This window comes from Nuphar pumila, chromosome 3 (genome assembly GCF_984573655.1).
Source record: "Nuphar pumila chromosome 3, dmNupPumi1.hap1.1, whole genome shotgun sequence".
NCBI classification, from domain to species: Eukaryota; Viridiplantae; Streptophyta; class Magnoliopsida; order Nymphaeales; family Nymphaeaceae; genus Nuphar; species Nuphar pumila.
Genome location: NC_143251.1, coordinates 125,206,401 through 125,223,747, shown reverse-complemented (window position 1 = coordinate 125,223,747; position 17,347 = coordinate 125,206,401). Strand labels below are relative to the sequence as shown.

The window sequence follows — 17,347 nt, the reverse complement described above, 5'->3', positions numbered from 1 at the left end:
AGAAATCGACAAAGCATTCTATTTGAGCTTCAAACAGCCAAGCATATCCCATGTTTAAAAGTTGCGGTTAATCGTGATTTTCAGTGTGTTTCGAGGTTGAGGGGGACCAGGCAATTGCAAATGAAAATTGGCACCTGCTCATCGTGGTTTATGGAAAATTTAGTCGATTACTCTTTGAGGATGAATAGAATTAGAATCAGGTTTTAAATCTTATTGGTCTTCAAAAAGATTAAAAAAATCGTCCCAACTCAGATAGTTTTGTTTCGGTATATTTAAAATTTGTTCTTTTTAATTTAAAAAACAATGTTCTAGAACAGGGGAATTACATAAATGAAGTAAATATATATGAATTATAGAGTTCAGTCAAATTATAATACCAGCATTTAACGGTCAAGCAACATAATAGCAAATAAATATCATAATTATCACAAATAATGTGAATGAGATACGTTTTTAGAAATCGTGTCGTTTCACACAAACACGTAAACTTATACGGCGCGTCCTTGCTACTCGGAGGTCACCCAGAAACCCCCTACTCAAAACGGAGGGAGGGAGCAGCTGAGCAGAGGTACGGTTTCAAAATTCCCCAACACAACCGAGCGGGAGCGGGAGAAGGATGTCGCAGTTCTGGAAGCCAGGCTCCGAGAGACCCACCTCTCGTCTTCTCGACGACGAAGAAGGCGGCTTCCTCTACATCCCCCGCCCTTCTTCCTCATCCTCATCCTCGCACTCTGGGTATTACCTTACCTGAAACCCTAACCCTCTCGCTATCTCCTGAAACCCTAACCCTACCATCATACTCTCTCTTTTTCTTTTTTGTTTTGTTTTTGTTTTTGTTTTACTGACTTCTGGTTTATCGTGGACAGTTTTGGGTATGCGAGCATCGAGAAACAGAGGCAGAGGCTCCCCGTCAACAAGTACCGGACGGCGATCCTTTATCTGGTCGAGAACCACGCGACCACCGTCATCGTCGGCGAGACCGGCAGCGGAAAAACCACTCAGATTCCTCAGGTGTTCTCCCCTCCTAATGTTTGTTTCGTTTGTTTGCCTTTGAATTCCGTCGTATTGCGGCTGCTAGACGGGATCTTTCCCTAGTCTCGTGTTCGATAGTGGTGGAACCTGAACGGATAAGGACTGAATGTTTGTTCTCTAGTGTCAACGCTATGGCCGGAACCGCTTATTGTCGATTTCGTTGGAGCAGTTGTTTGATCTCTACAAGGCATTTAAGTGCATATGTGTATGTTTTTATAAGACTTGGGATCACATTGGATGTTACTTTACTCTGTGCCCTATGTGCAGTAACCCCATTTATCCCACTTTTTGTCCATAAATGGTGCATCTAAAGAAGCCCTAAGGGCATTTTCAAACACCATTACTGAGAAATTCAGTTGAGGCTGCTTTACTAGTTGACTTGAATGCTATGGTGGATAGTTGAACTTTGATCTAACGTATTGGATTTTAAAACCTGGAAGTTGGGAACCATTAAAAAATCTATAAGAAGCAAGTGTTTTCAAAATTTTTACTGACCATTGAAAAAAGGAAAAACATTGTAGAGATTCTTTTGTTTTCTTATGGGTTTTTATGTTGAAGTATGAGCTATCTGAGACTGTTCTTTCAAACGAATATAACGGAAAATAGTCATTTCATTTTTGTATTTTATATTTCAGTATCTTAAAGAAGCTGGTTGGGCAGCTGGTGGACGTGTAATAGCTTGCACTCAGCCTAGGCGTTTGGCTGTTCAGGTGCTTTATAATCCCAATTGCCACTTCAGTTTTAAAAAAACATTCATTATACAGATAGCTGACATGTCCTGTTTGGGTAAAGTATCTACGTAGTCATAAATTATGTTCTGAATGTTCAGTGATTCATTTATTTTGCTTACTCTATTGTTGGTTTATTTTTGTTACTGTACCGTTTCACTTCTATTCTGAAGTTTTCATTATACAAATAGCATTATCTTCTGTACGTAATACATAAACATAAAATTATAGTCTACTTCCTCTTCTACTATCTTCATCAAATCCATTTTCTTTTTCCAAGAAGGTCACATATTTGGATACATAAAGTTTGTTGTTTTTATAGTCAAAACATCTATATCATTTTTTATTTTCTCCATAGCCGAAAACACATTCAATGGCTTTCAGGGATAATTTATCTCTTTTATGTAAAAAAAACAAAACAAAACATTTACATCAAAAAACACATAATCTTTTAAAATCGGGTGTCATTTGGAATATTTTTCGCATGGAGAAATATTTTTTAAAGAAGATGACATTCTATTTATTAAATAAGCTGATGTTAGAACTGCCTCGACCCAAATACATTTTGGAATATTTTTAAAGATAAGAAGGGTTCTATCAATTTTCATAATATGACTATGTTTATATTCGGCTAACCCATTTTGTTGAGGTGTTAAGGATAAATTTTTTGATGACAAATGCTATGTTTCAAATAATTTTGAAAATCATTTGATAAATATTCACCACCCAAATCAGACTTAAGTGTGAAAATATCACTTTCAAATTGATTTTTGACCATCATATGAAATTCCTTAAAGAAGAAAAAACATCTGATTTGAAATTTATGAAGTAGATGCATACGTATCTTGTGAAACATCAATAAAGGCAACATAATATGAATATCCCCCTTTTGATATAACCGGAGAGGGCCCCCAAACATCGTAATGCACTAATTAAAAAGATCTTTTGGAGACAAAAGTTCTATTAGAAAATGAAATGTATTTCATTTTGCCAAACACACGATCTTTACAAATAATATTTTTTTCATTACAAAATTATTTTTCTTAAAGTAAAAAGATATGGATGTCCATGTCTCTTATGCTAAGTTTCAACATCTTTATCTTGGATATAATTACAAAAAGTTTTCATGTGAGGAATTAACGAATCCATGAAGTAGAGATCTCCCCTCCTACGACCTTGTCCAATCTGTTTCCCGGATCGGAGATCCTGCTCCGAGCAACCTTTTTATGCGAAGGAGATTTCACATCCATCATACAAAATTTGAGAAGCAGAAAAAAGATTTAAATTTAATTTAGGAACAACCCTTACTTTTGGAACACAAATTTTTTGAGAATTTTTTAAAGTCCCGATGTTTTTTATTTTCAAAGCAGTTCCATCCGTGGTTTTTGAGTTAGTTCATATGTCAGATAAGGCATTCTCATGAGGCATCATATAAAAAGAGACTCTTGAATCAAGAATCCAAGAGCACATACGTGGGAAAGAGGACGAAGCTATAGTGGCACCCAAAGTTGATGAAGTCTTTTAAGATTTGTTGAAGTACAATAGTAATTTGACTAATTGGATCCTTGAGATCTCCATCTTTGCTTCTTTTCCTTTCTTGGATGTGGATTCTTCTACGGAAGTCACCTTGCCTTTAAGTTTGAGGGATGCCGGCTTGATGTGACCCATCTCATTACAATAATGACAAATCATTCTTCTTGAGCCTCCATTGTATTTTCCAAAGTGGGAAAGCCTATACGTCTTAACATAGTTGCCGGGTCGAAACACAACCAAAACATCATTTTCTACTCTTGTCATGCGAAGTTGAGTTCCTTCTTGGCATATTTGAGTAAAGACTTCTTCTATAAGCAAAGAAGTGGTCCTATGTAGAAGATGAAAAGAAGTGTTTTCTCGGTTACGGGTCATGAATCTGAAGATCCAGGACCCGTGACATCCACTTCTTCATTAATGGCATTATGTAATATTGATTATTGTAATGAGGGGTATTTTAGTACCCTAAAATTTTGTAATCACTTGTTAATATGAAGGAATACACAGCAGCCGACCCTATTGCTAAAGGGGTATCGGTTTCTCCCAACTTCTCTCTCCCTTTCTCTCTCTGTTTTTCAGATCTCACGCGTGGAAGGACCTGGAGATTCAAAATCTAACATGGTATCAGAGCCACGCTTCAGTTGAAACTGGAATCGATCTCAAAGGTACGTCCGATAGATCTATCCTTCTCGATTTCTTCTTCTAAGTCAAGAACATATCCCTCCGTTCCCTATTTTCATTTTTTTTGGTTCACGAACGACCCATTTTTGTCTCCCCACATTCCTTTCTTCTCTATCAGATCTGATATCAATCAGATATGAAGATAATCAGATCTGATTCAGATCTGACTTCTTCTTCCCACAGTCTTCTTTTCGCCTCTTTCTATTTTTCTTTTACCTCGGTGGTGGCTGAACCTCGGTTCCCCCACAACCTTCTTTCTATCCCCTGAGTAACTCAATCCAGATTTGGATTTTCGAATCCACAGCCTTCTTTCTATCCCTTGAATAACTCAATCCAGATTTTCAACCCAAATACCTAGTTTATCGCGGTTGATAACAGCGTGATCTAATCACGCAGGGTCCTATTTCTCACTCTGTCACTCGCATACCTAGTTTATTGCTGTTGGTAGCAGCGTGATCTAATCACGCAGGGTCCTATTTTGATTCACCTGCATCCTTAATCAAGCCGATACATTCATTTTCTGTTTCATTCATATCAAATCAGAAATCTGATTGACATTCAATTTCTGTTTCATATCAGCAATCTGAATTAGTTTCTGCAGTCTGATAGCATCGATCTGAGTTAGTTCCTGCAAAAAAAAAAAAAAACTGCAGGTGTAAGCAGATTGTGCTGAATACTTTCTTAATTCTGTGAAACATGAATTCACTTCCTAGTCAATCAGTTCTTTCTTCCAGTTTTCTCAGTCAACTCGTGTCTGAAAAATTAAATAATGGTAATTTCTTGACTTGGAAGAGGCAAATCATACCTTTCATTAGGAGTCAGGATCTTTCTGGACACCTGGATGGATCTATTCCAGTTCCTCCTGAGTTCTTATCACAAGAAGAAAGGGACAACAAAGGGGAAGCTACTACTGTATATGTTAGAAATCCTGAATTTGTGGCTTGGATGAAAAGAGACCAAGCGCTTGTTGCTTATATTACATCAACACTGTCACAAGAGGTTCTTGTAGCCATTCCAGATGACTGCACTGCCATGCAACTTTGGAACAGACTAGTTCAGACATACTCACAGGTTTCTCTGGCCAGGATTATGTTTCTTAAAAGAGAATTTCAAATGTTAAGAAAGGATTCCATGTCCATCATGGAATATTTGAACAAAATGAAGGTTATCACAGATCAGTTAGCAGTTGTTGGAAGTACAATTTCTGATAAAGATTTGGTACAACAAACCCTCAGTGGATTGGGACACGACTATCATATGATTGTCACTTCTCTATTATGTTTACCTGAGCTGCCCAACTTTGAAGATCTGCGCGCAAAATTGTTACAATATGAGATGAATCTAAAGGGATTTTCTGAAGAATCATCTATGCAAACTGGGGCACAAGAAGTTCTTGCTACAGGGGTTACTTATGCACGAGGACGAGGAAGCTATGATATCAAGGGAAAAGGAGCACAAGGGAGAAGTAGCCATGGCGGTCGTGGATTATTGCCTACACCCAACTCATATACCAACTCACAAAGACAGAGGCCAATCCCTACTTGCTTTCTGTGTAATAAAATGGGGCACATCAAAGCCAACTGCTGGTTCAATACCTTAAATAAAGGAAAATCAACACAAACTGAAGCAAAAAGAGGCACAGACAGTACAAGGACCAATGGAGAAGTAAAAGAGTTGTTGTTGTCAGCCTTAGCAGAATTGAATCTGAAACAGAATGAGCAAGGTACTTGGTATGTGGACTCTGGCGCAGCGACTCATGTTACTGGTGATGCAGGTAAGCTCCTAAAACTTGTTCCTTACATTGGTAGAAGTAGTATAGTTACTGAAGATGGATCACACCACTCTGTCTCGCATATTGGAAACTCCATCATACCCTTGCCCGAATCTTCCATCAATCTTTCAAATGTTCTTTATGCTCCTAATATCAAGAAAAATATTGTTTCAGTTTCTAAACTTGTTGATGATGTCAAAGCCTCAGTTGAATTTACTCCTTCTTCTGTTCTTGTTAAGGATCTCTACACGAAGGAGACGTTCGCTAGAGGAAAACGACAAGGCAATATGTATGTTTTTCAAGAAGATCCTTCAGCACATGTTAGCTCTGCAGATCCAAACTTGAAGCTCCAATCATCGTTGTCTTCTGAAAATCCTACCTGCGTTTTTAGTGTCTCTGAAATCAATAAGCCAAATCTTTGGCATGGTCGTCTAGGTCACTGCAGTAGTAGTTTCATTGAAAAGCTTGTTTCGAATAATCTTATTCCCAAGTCAAGTCTAGGAATAAATGTCAATGACAATAAATGTTCTAGTTGTCTCTTATGTAAGAGTCATGTTTTACCATTTCATTCTATCAATAAAAGAGCTTCAAGACCTTTTGAGACTATCTGTTCTGATGTTTGGGGGCCTGCTCTAGTTGCTTCCATGTCTGGAACTAGATATTATCTTTTATTTGTTGACAATTATTCTCGATATTCCTGGATATTTTTCATGAAACATAAATCCGAGACTTTCAAGTTGTTCCGTAACTTCCATTCCTTTGTCAAAAACCAATTTTCTGAAAACATCCTAAGTTTCCAATATGACGGAGGAGGTGAATTCTCTTCCATTGACTTTACTAACTTTTTTCAAAGTAATGGGATAAGAAAAAAAGTGTCTTGCCCACACACACCTCAGCAGAATGGGATTGCTGAAAGGAAGCATCGCCATATTGTGGAGAGTGCGATGAGCATGATGCATGACAATAATCTTCCGATCACTTTATGGACAGAGGCTTTTCATTCTGCAGTTCATGTGATAAATCGATTGCCCATGACTATTTTGGAAAACAAGTCTCCTTACTTGTCTCTTTTTGGTATACACCCCAACTACTATAATTTGCATGTCTTTGGATGTTTATGTTATGTTCATGTTGATAGTTCAAGGAGACATAAGTTTCAGGACAAGGCTTTAAAGTGCAGGTTTGTGGGTTATGCTGATGACTATAAAGGGTACAGGTGCTATGATCCGGTGAGCAAGCACATCAAAATATCAAGAAATGTCATCTTCGATGAATTGAATTTTGATTGTCGATGTACTAGTTCTTCAAAATCAAAACATAGAGTTGAGGCTTATTATCCTTGGTTGAATTATGAACTTCTCTCAGGAGCTAGTGATGCTTGCTCAAATTGCATTCAAAAGGATAAGAAACTTGTGTCTACTGATGGAATGATTGATCATGAAAATACAGACTCAACTTTGAATCCAGGAAGGTATAAAGGTCTTGTCTACACTCGACGAGGAAGAGAGTCACCCACCATAGTTGATTCAGATATGGACGCATCCTCAACATCCAACATTGTTGATACTATAAGATCCACACGTTCTCGCCATCCAATTGAAAGGTGGGTCAGTTATTGTGATCATCGCAAAAAATTTTCCTCTCATAATGTTCTCTCTCTTCCTTCTCTTCTCCTTTCCAACCTCTTATTTTCCTCCTTTTTGAAGGGAGAAAGATAAAAGACGGAAAGAAAGAGAGAAGAGAAAAGAAAGAAGAGAAGAGAAGATGAACTCTTTTGCGGGTCTCACTTGACCTTAATTTTGAAAAATATTTTGAAATAACTCGCCTCCGTTTTTGAAATATTTGCGGGAAAACTGGGAGACGGGATCCACTCGTCGGTACGAGGTTCGACCGTTCCTGACACCTTTACCAGGGGTAATCGAACCAAGGGTCGAATTAATGCCTTTTGTTTTGCTAAGAATTTATCTAAGTATTCATCTTAAGTCTAAATGCACAAAGAATCATGCTTGTGCAAATGCAAAGATGTATGCTCTTTTGAAAAAATGTTTTGAAGAATTTCCAAGTGAATATGATAAAGTTAAGAAACGATTTCCAACTTAGAACTTAAGATTAAAAGTTCTAAGTCTTTTAGAATAATCATGAGCTTGGGAAAATGAATCTGGATTTTGGAAAATGATTTTGAAGTTTTTGAGAAAAAAAGGAGAATTTTCAAAGTCATAAATGGACTTTAAATTAGAATAAAAATGAAAAATGGAATTGAATCAGAAGGAAATATAGAATTGGGAAATTTGAACAAAACTGAGAAATGGAATTGATTTAAAAGTTGGATTTTCAAGATGAAATCCGAATCTAAGATCTGGATTCTGAATAGAGTTCAAAGTTGAATTTGGAATTTAGGATCTGAAATGAGAACTTGATTTGGGAACTGGAATGAAATAGAATTGGTTTTAAGAATTGGAATTGAAGTGGAATTTGGATTTTGAACTTTAAATGGAATTGGATTCAAGATTTGGAATCCAAGATGGTATTTGGATCTAAAATCTGAGATCCGAGATAGGGTTGGACTCTAGAATTTTGAATGGAATTGGATCTGAAGTCTGAGATCCAGAGTGAAATTGGATTCTGGACCCTAAAGAAATGGATTTTGGATCTGGAGTCTGAGACCCAAAGTAGGGTTGGATTCTGGATCCTAAGAATTGGGATTTGGATCTGAATCTGAGATCCAATGGTAGAATGGGGATCTGGATCCTAAATGGAATTTGGATCTGTAATTGGAGATCCAAAATGGAATTGGGATCTGAAGTTGAAGATCCGAAGTAAAGTTGGATCTTTGGATCCTAGATGGAATTTGGATCTGTAATTTGAGATCCAAAGTGGAATTGAGTTATACTTGGAAATTTGGATCCAAGTTGAGACTAGGATTTAACTTTGGATTCGGATTATGAAGAGTCCAAATAGGACCTTTAAAAATGGATCTGGGTTTTAGAAACCCAAATTTAAACTTGAGATTCAAATCCAAACCTTGATTTGAAGATAAGGGGATGAACTTGATTTTGAAATCAGAAGATAACTTCAAAGTTAAATTGAACTTTGAATTTGAATTTTGAATTGAGTTGGGATTTTGAACATAAAAAATGATTTTGGAATTTCAAAGTCAAATTGGACTTTGAAATTGAATTCTTGAATCTTGAAGTGAGATAAAATTGGATTTGAATTTTGATCTGAGAAGAAGAATTACTTGGAATTTTGAAAAGAAAATTTTGAAAATATGATGCAATTCTATCTTATATGATGAATGAATTTGAATAAGTTTGAAATTTGGAATTTAAAAAAGTTATTTCATTCCTTAAATGAATTAAAATAAGATTGAAAATATAATACATCCTTGACTATGGTCATTGAATGTATTATATGATAATCTATATTTAAATTCAAAAGAAGAATAAAATACATTTTTAGTGCTTTTATAGAATTTAAAATGAAATTAACCCTCAATATACCTATTTTGAATTAATTTTAAGTTAAATTCTAATAAAAGAATGAAATATTTTAGGAAAAATATGATGAATTTTGAAAATGGATCCAGTGTTATTTTGTAAAAGATAAAAATGCTAAGTTTTGTCCACACCCTGACTATGGCCATTGATGTTGATCATCAACTTAGTATTCATTATCTCTTACAAAATGGTGCACATGCCATTCGTGTTCCCATTTGTGAGATTTTGAAAAATAAAGGTAAGAATCATGAAGACAAACAATTCATGATATTTACAGTGCTCATTCATTCTATCTAAGAGTTGGAAACGTAAATTCTTACTTAAGATCTATCTTATTACACAAATCGAAATACAAACCCAAGAAATAGCCTTTCCCACATATTCCCTGTAAAGAAACGAGTTAGCATAATGCAGGAGAAAACACTTTGTTGAGAAAAAAAGAAAAAAAATGAAGGTATTGATTCTAATACCAGATGCTATGCTTATATTGAATGAGAAAAACATATACAATGGATGAAGTCAAAAACCAGGATGGTCCAAGATGAGTCAGTCTGAAATAAGGTAGTTCCTGATGACCCACCATAGAAAAGAAAGGACACAGTGGTTCATTGCGAACCACTATGAAAGGAAAACTATTATAGTAGTTCTTAATGAACTACTATAATAAAGAAGGATTGCAGGGGTTCTTTGTGAACCATTGCAAAGGATAACTACTGTAGTAGTCCCTGATGAACTACTATAAAAGAAAGAAGACTTCGGTGGCTCATGGTGAACCACCATGAAATGTAGCAACTATGGTGGTTCTTGATGGACCGCCATAGAAAAGAAAGAATATAGTGGCTATGTATTATCATGCAAAGCACGATGGGTGCAATGATTAGCAAAAAAAAAAAGTACAACTAAGAATAATTAATGACTAGCAAGATGCACTACTGGATTGGAGAATTTCAGCAATTTAATGAATGTAAATGTATTACTGATCCACTAATAAATTTTATAGCCAATGAATTTAAATACATTGCTAATATACAAAACTGAGAAATACTCAGCAAAATACATTGAATAACAGTGTGAATGTTCACTAGTGGAGACATATTGAAAGTGCTGAATGGGGTGTAAGCATACGGTAAGTGGAAAGGCTAGAAATTGTGATGTGTAGGGGAAAAGAACATACATCCACCATGAACTGATATTACCAGGGTTTACATAATATAAGAAATCAACTACATCTCAGAAATATACGTCATAAAGAATCATAGCTACTCACCTTTTTGAATGAAAGAAAAAGTTAGATCCATATAGACACAAAATTACGAACCTGAGCATCGAAAGGTAATATACAAACTTCAAATATTCCAGCACCAATTCATGAATAACCCGAAAATGCCCTAGAGATCTTTTAGAATTTGAATGCCAACCCTTAACAGTGTATACTCAAATCAGTAGCTCCAGTGTATTATGAGTATAGGTAACATAGACCAGAATCAACTTTTCAAGGTCACATGATCACTTGTATATGGGATGCAATGATAGCACAGAAAAATGGGCAGCTGGGAACTATATAGGGCTGTAAAGAAACTAATCTGGGAGGAACCAGACTTCGCAATCCAAAATGCACGGAACAGAGGAGGGTTATTTAGACCTAAAATTTCAGAAGATTGCAAAATTTGAAATACCTTTCAACAGGAGGGCTATCAGATAGCAGAGGGATTCGTGGTAATAGTGCAACAGCTAGCGGCCGAAACAACCCGAGGCAGGAAAACACAATATTCAGCTAAGCTCATTCATTCTCCTGGCAGATGGCATCTGGTGACATTACAGGTGCTGTTGTTGAACATTGGTTTCATCCTGCGAGCTTTTTGAAGATCTTCATTAAAATAATGCTCCCATTGTATGCGAGCTTTAATCCGTCAACCATGAACTCAACAGATTTCTCCTGAATTTCTTCTTCTTGAAAGATAATCAGATGAGTCTCTTGAATTATGTCAGATTCAAAGATTTGGCGAGTTCAATTGAGACTTCTTATAGTAGCTGTGAATCTTTTGATAGGCCCTGTAACTTTAGGATTGACTGACTCCCCTTAGTCGACCATAGCTTGATCGATCGGGTGATGCTTTTTTTTCGATTCGTTTGCTGAAGGTGCGGAGGTCTTCCCTAATCCGACATGGGAAGAAATGGGGCTGCACAGAGGTTCTAAAGGAGAGAGGTGTGTGAGGGACATTAAACGAAGCAGAGACAGCGAGAATATGCGGTTGCTTGAGGTCCTTGCAGAGGTGGCCGACCTCCTTCAGCTTGCTTGGGAAGAAAATCGTAGATACCAGGAGAAGAAGAAGAATGAAGAAGAAGGGGAATCAGGAGCGTGGTGGGGTGAAGGCGGATCGAGAAGAGGGGTTTCAAGGGTTTTGTAAAAGAGAAACCGAAAAGGGGAGAAAAGGAGAAGAAGAAAGAAAGGGTTTGGAGGGGTTTATTCGTAAAAATTTTTGGTTTTTCCAAAAAGAGGCTCCTTCAAAAAGTTTTTCATAAAAAGGGTTTTAAAATGATTTTTTTAGCAAAATTGATTTAGAAAGCTTAAACTCATTTGTTTTTCTCGTAATTTTTCCAATTTTTTGGTTTTTTGCGTTATTTTCCATTTTTTGTATTTTTAGAATAAAAATCTTAGAGTTTTACGAGAAACCAAAGGTCAAAACTATTTTTTTTGTGTTTTTGTAAAATATTTACAAAAAGGGAGTTTTTCTGAGAATTTAAAAGCTATTTTGAGAAAACTTCTTCAGAAATGGGTTTTGATCCGGATTTTGAAGAAATATGGTTTTAAAGCACTAGATTCAGATCCGGAATTGATTTTGAACATATCAACGTGAATTTTAATCCAGGAAATCTGAAGAATAATTGAAATTTAGCTTTGAAATCGTTTCGATCTTCTCAGAAAATAGAGTCAGGGGCAAAAGGGTCATTTTTACAAAACTTTGAAAAATTTGGGGTGTTCACAGTTATGAAAATTTCTCATTAGATTTTCAACTCTTTCTAACAGCCTTGAATAAAGAAGATGAACCCACAACGTTCTCTCAAGCATCAAATTCTAGAAGATGGATTGAAGCAATGAATGAGGAGATGGAAGCTCTACATGAATGTGGTACGTGGGATGTCGTATCAAGACCACCTGACAGAAACGTTGTTGGTTCGAAATGGGTGTACAAAATAAAGTATAAACCAGATGGGACTATAGAGCGATACAAGGCAAGACTTGTAGCCAAAGGTTTTACACAGGAGCAAGGACAGGATTATGATGAAACCTTTAGTCCAGTGGTGAGGATGGGGACAATCAGAGTCATACTTTCTCTAGCTATTGAATATCAATGGACTATTAGCCAACTTGATGTGAACAATGCTTTTCTTCATGGAGATTTGAGAGAAGAAGTATACATGGAACAACCCACTGGTTACGCAGAAGGCCATCCTACAAAATATGTCTGCAGACTAAAAAGGGTGATATATGGATTGAAGCAGGCATCTCGATCTTGGTTCGACAACTTTTCTCTTGAAATCCAAAAATATGGTTTTAAGAGATCTCTCCTTGACCACTCCTTATTTATATTCAAGAACCAAGACACAATTACTCTGTTGTTGATATATGTAGATGATATCATCCTCACTGGTAATTCCAATGAGCATATTGAAGAAGTCAAACATCTCTTGAATCAGAGGTTCAAAATGAAGGACCTTGGCAAACTACGGTACTTTCTTGGAATTGAAGTCGACAGTTCCTCTGAAAAAATGACTCTCACTCAACATAAGTATACCATTGATGTTCTCAATAAATCGGGTATAAAAGACTGCAAGCCCTTGAGCACTCCTAGCGTTCTTCATCAAAGGCTTAGCTCTCAAGACAGAGATCCATTTGATAATCCCACACAGTACCGTAGCATAGTGGGTATGTTACAATACCTCACTTTTACTCGCCCTGATATAGTCTACTCGGTGAATCAAGTTTCTCAGTTTATGCATGCCCCATGTGAAGGGCATATGGAAGCAGTTAAACGGATACTACGATATCTGAAGGGAACGGTTGGGGATGGTCTCACATATAAGCGAAAGACAAATGGGCAAAGTGCACATGAGATCACTATTTATTCTGACGCGGACTGGGCAGGAGATCCAGATGAACGCAGATCAGTATTAGGCTATTGTGTATTTGTTGGGATGAATTTGGTTTCTTGTAGTAGTAAGAAACAAAAGGCTGTTGCCAGATCCAGTACAGAGGCTGAATACAGGTCAATGACAGCCGCCACTGCTGAGGCTACTTGGGTTAGACATCTACTGACAGAAGTCGGAGAATCGATATCTCGATCACTTCTTTTGTGTGACAACCAGAGCGCCATTAGTATGTCTTTTAATCCAATCCATCACAGTCGTGCCAAACATATTGAAATAGACCAGCATTTTGTGAGACAAAAGGTAGAAGAGAAAGAGATTGAGCCTGAATTTGTTCGAACTACAGATCAAGTGGTGGATATATTTACAAAAGGATTGACAAAAGACAAATTTTGGATGTTAAAAGGCAAGTTCATGATTCAAGATCATGCACAACTTGAGGGAGGGTGAAAAGAAGTGTTTTCTCGGTTACGGGTCATGGATCTGAAGATCCAGGACCCGTGACATCCACTTCTTCATTAATGGCATTATGTAATATTGATTATTGTAATGAGGGGTATTTTAGTGCCCTAAAATTTTGTAATCACTTGTTAATATGAAGGAATACACAGCAGCCGACCCTATTGCTATAGGGGTATCGGTTTCTCCCAACTTCTCTCTCCCTTTCTCTCTCTCTCTCTCTCTGTTTTTCAGATCTCACGCGTGGAAGGACCTGGAGATTCAAAATCTAACAGAAGAGAGGACCTAACTTGCTCATACTCAGGGTAGAGGCCATGCAAAAATTGGAAACAATATTCATTTTCCATTTGCTTGTGCTTTAGTTCAACATCTTTGGGAGCCACCCACTTTGGCTCAAAGAGTGCTGACTCATCCCATAGCAGGGATAAGGCACTAAAGAAATCCCTTACGCTCATATCTCCTTGTTTTGTAATTCTAATTTTGTCTTGCAAGACCTCCTTGAGTGTACATGCCTTTCATGAATTGACATGCTTCATTTGCCTTTTTAATTTTGGAAATATTGACACAAATCTTAAGATCAACATTGTTCATGAACCAAACAAGGATCTTGGCATGATTGTTCTCCCAATCTTCTACTTTCATTTGATAGTCATAAATGGCTTTGGTTCTTTCTTCTCCTGACGTGACTTTTGAACACCTCCTTCAAACTTAGTTAGCACAAGTTGAGGTTCAAGAATGGTGTCCATTACATATTATCATAGCTTTATGTCTTTGAGATAGTTCTCCATTATGGAGGACCACATCATGTAGTTGCTCCCATTGACCTTGAATGAGAGCTCAATTTTAGAGTCTCGGTCCATGGAGAAGGAAAAAAGAGAGATAGAGAAAGAAAGGGGAATAGAAGAATAGATAAAAGATCTAAATCACTTGATCACAAACACGTCCTTTACAATCACCACTAGGTCTTGGTTCCTTGATCAATCACGAGCAACACGTTCCAAGGCTCCTTCTCTCTAATACCATGTAATGAAATAAGCGGAAATAAAAAATGCAATGTGCACATGCACAAATACAAGTTCACTTAATAGACAATACAAAGGCACAAAGTCACTAAGGCACTACACAAAACCAAAGTGCAAATAAAAGCTTCAGCAAGCTAAAAGAGAGTACAACACTTAAAAAATACAAATCTTATTGAGTGGTAGTTACTTGAGACAAGCATACAAAGAATGGGGACAAGAGTCCCTTTATATACAAACATCAAGGGCCATTGGGAGCTCCCAACAACTATATTTATAGCCATTGGGATTGCTCCCAATGTCTATGGTTCAATGACCATAAAGCCCCTAAGATCTACACAAAAGGCCAAAAAAAAGCAGAAAAATGACAAAACTATCCCTAATTATTATTCGCAAAAAGACAAAAATGTCCTTGATGGGCATTACCTACCTATTACAATGATGGAAACACACACACACACATATAATTTAACACACATACACACACACACACACACACACACACATATATATATATATATATATATACACACACACACACACATAACGACCTATTTTAACAATTCACCTGATTCACAAAAATAAAATGGGACCTGCTTTGCCTTGGTAAAACAAAAATCTGTGTGGTGCTTGTATCCTATGAAAGTTAAATGCACTCGTGCCCTATGTTTTGAGCATTGTTTTAAAAGGCTATAGAACTTTAGTGCCTTATGGTTCTATACCTTAGAGGCTGAAGCCCTTTGACATGCAAAGTGGCCAATGCTTCTTAGATAGGCTCAAGCCTTTACCCGAGGCCTAAGCCTCTATGAGAGCATTGTCTAAAAAACTGAAGATTTTATTTAATGTCATGGTGCGATGTACTCATTTTAAAATTTTGTTTGCACTTGAAAATAAAGCTTTTTAGAAGTACACAACCACATTTTAAGCACATATACAAATGTAAGAATGAAAAAAGACATTTATTAAGATAAAAGAAAGGATACATATAAACAATGTGAAGAAGAAAATTGCACCAGATAAACCTAACAATTATCAATCCCAATTTGAGTATTGGTAACTCGCAAGGAGGGCATTTCTTTGCATTTCAACTATGATTAGATTGAACTGTGCGGCCATTAGTTTGATAAACTCATACAATTAAAAATTAAGAAATGACGAGAAAACAAGAACAAAAAAATAACAAGTAAATACAAAAATGCACAATAAATGAGAGTTTGATACGGTTTGTATGATTATTTGCATTTATTACTATTTGGTTTTACAAATAAATGTTTCTTTTAGTATTTCAAAATTCTGGTGATATTTTAAACTTCATGCTCAAAAGTATAGAGGCTTACACCTTGTTTATATTTGTGACGGACAGTCATGAAGGATTATATGGAACCCAGTGTTATTAAAAACGCGCCTCAAGGCGCAAAAAGCGCGCCTCGCCTCAAGGCGAGGGCCTTTGTGCCTTGAGGCGCAGGTATAAAGCGCAACACCCATGAGGCATGCGCCTCATAGGCCTTGAGGCGCACGCCTTGAGGCGAGGCGCGCCTCGGACTGAGGCGTACACGCCTCTTTTTGCTGTAGTTCATGCACAGAAAATGCATTCAACTATTCTTTTGGTTTTCAGTTAATGTGGAAAACCATAAGCCCCCTTAGTAAAGGTGCTGCATCGCGCAAATTTATACCCTCCCGCAACCACGCACCCCAATTTTTTTAAAGTGCCGCAACCACGCACCCACACCTATGTGGCATAGATGATCAACATGGGAACCTGTGGAATTTCTGTTTAGGTCTGTCGACATGGGCTAGGTGACATGTTGACAGGCCTAAAAGAATGAGATAGCTGGATTGTAAAGTAGCACTGTCACAACAAAGAGTCTCATGTTCAAGACCTGAGAGGCTAACCCCAGCCTGCATATCATAAAAAAAAGGAAAATTAAAAAGAAAGGGCTGGCTGACATTTTGCCTTCCTTCAATGGCTTTTGGATTATCAACTTTTAACAGTGTGAAGGACTTTGTTCATTTTAGAGCCTCTGCTACTTAAGGGCATAGTCACCAATCAGTCATGATGATGATTGTGGAGTGCCACAGCTCTTCTGCTTCTGATGAGCCTTTTGACATGATTGACTGCAGTCACCTTGATTGAGTTGCTATTGTTGATCTTGTAGCATGTTTATGCTAAACTTTAACATTTAAGTTAAGGGGATACATAACCTACTGACTAAGATATAATTTTTGAGCTAGTCATGATATCACTATCAATGTTCAGTGAGTCGATTAGATGAGATAACTCAAGCACACCTATTTTCCACGAGAAAAGCTTAGCAATTGTGGATAGAGAGAAAAAATGGAAAAGTCAGGAAACAGAATAGAAATAGGCTGTCTTTCATGCCGAACTATGGAAAATAGAAAAAAGATAATAGATAGAAATAATATGAAATTGAGAAAAAGATGTTAAATCAGAAATCTAGGAAGGGGAAATATCACAATGTT

At 36.9% G+C, this 17,347-nt stretch overlaps 1 protein-coding gene across 1 annotated transcript in view; it reads left to right on the top strand.

Annotated features, from left to right (window-relative positions):
• The first annotated feature begins 557 nt into the window (after positions 1–557).
• Positions 558–17,347, top strand: part of LOC149843636 (RNA helicase family protein) — a 91,933-nt gene continuing 75,143 nt past the window's right edge. Inside the window, exons 1-3 of the mRNA XM_089999980.1 lie at positions 558–735; positions 867–1,011; positions 1,668–1,742. Of these exons, the coding sequence (XP_089856106.1) occupies positions 617–735; positions 867–1,011; positions 1,668–1,742 (339 nt within the window). The 5' untranslated portion in view covers positions 558–616. The remainder of the gene's footprint in view (positions 736–866; positions 1,012–1,667; positions 1,743–17,347) is intronic.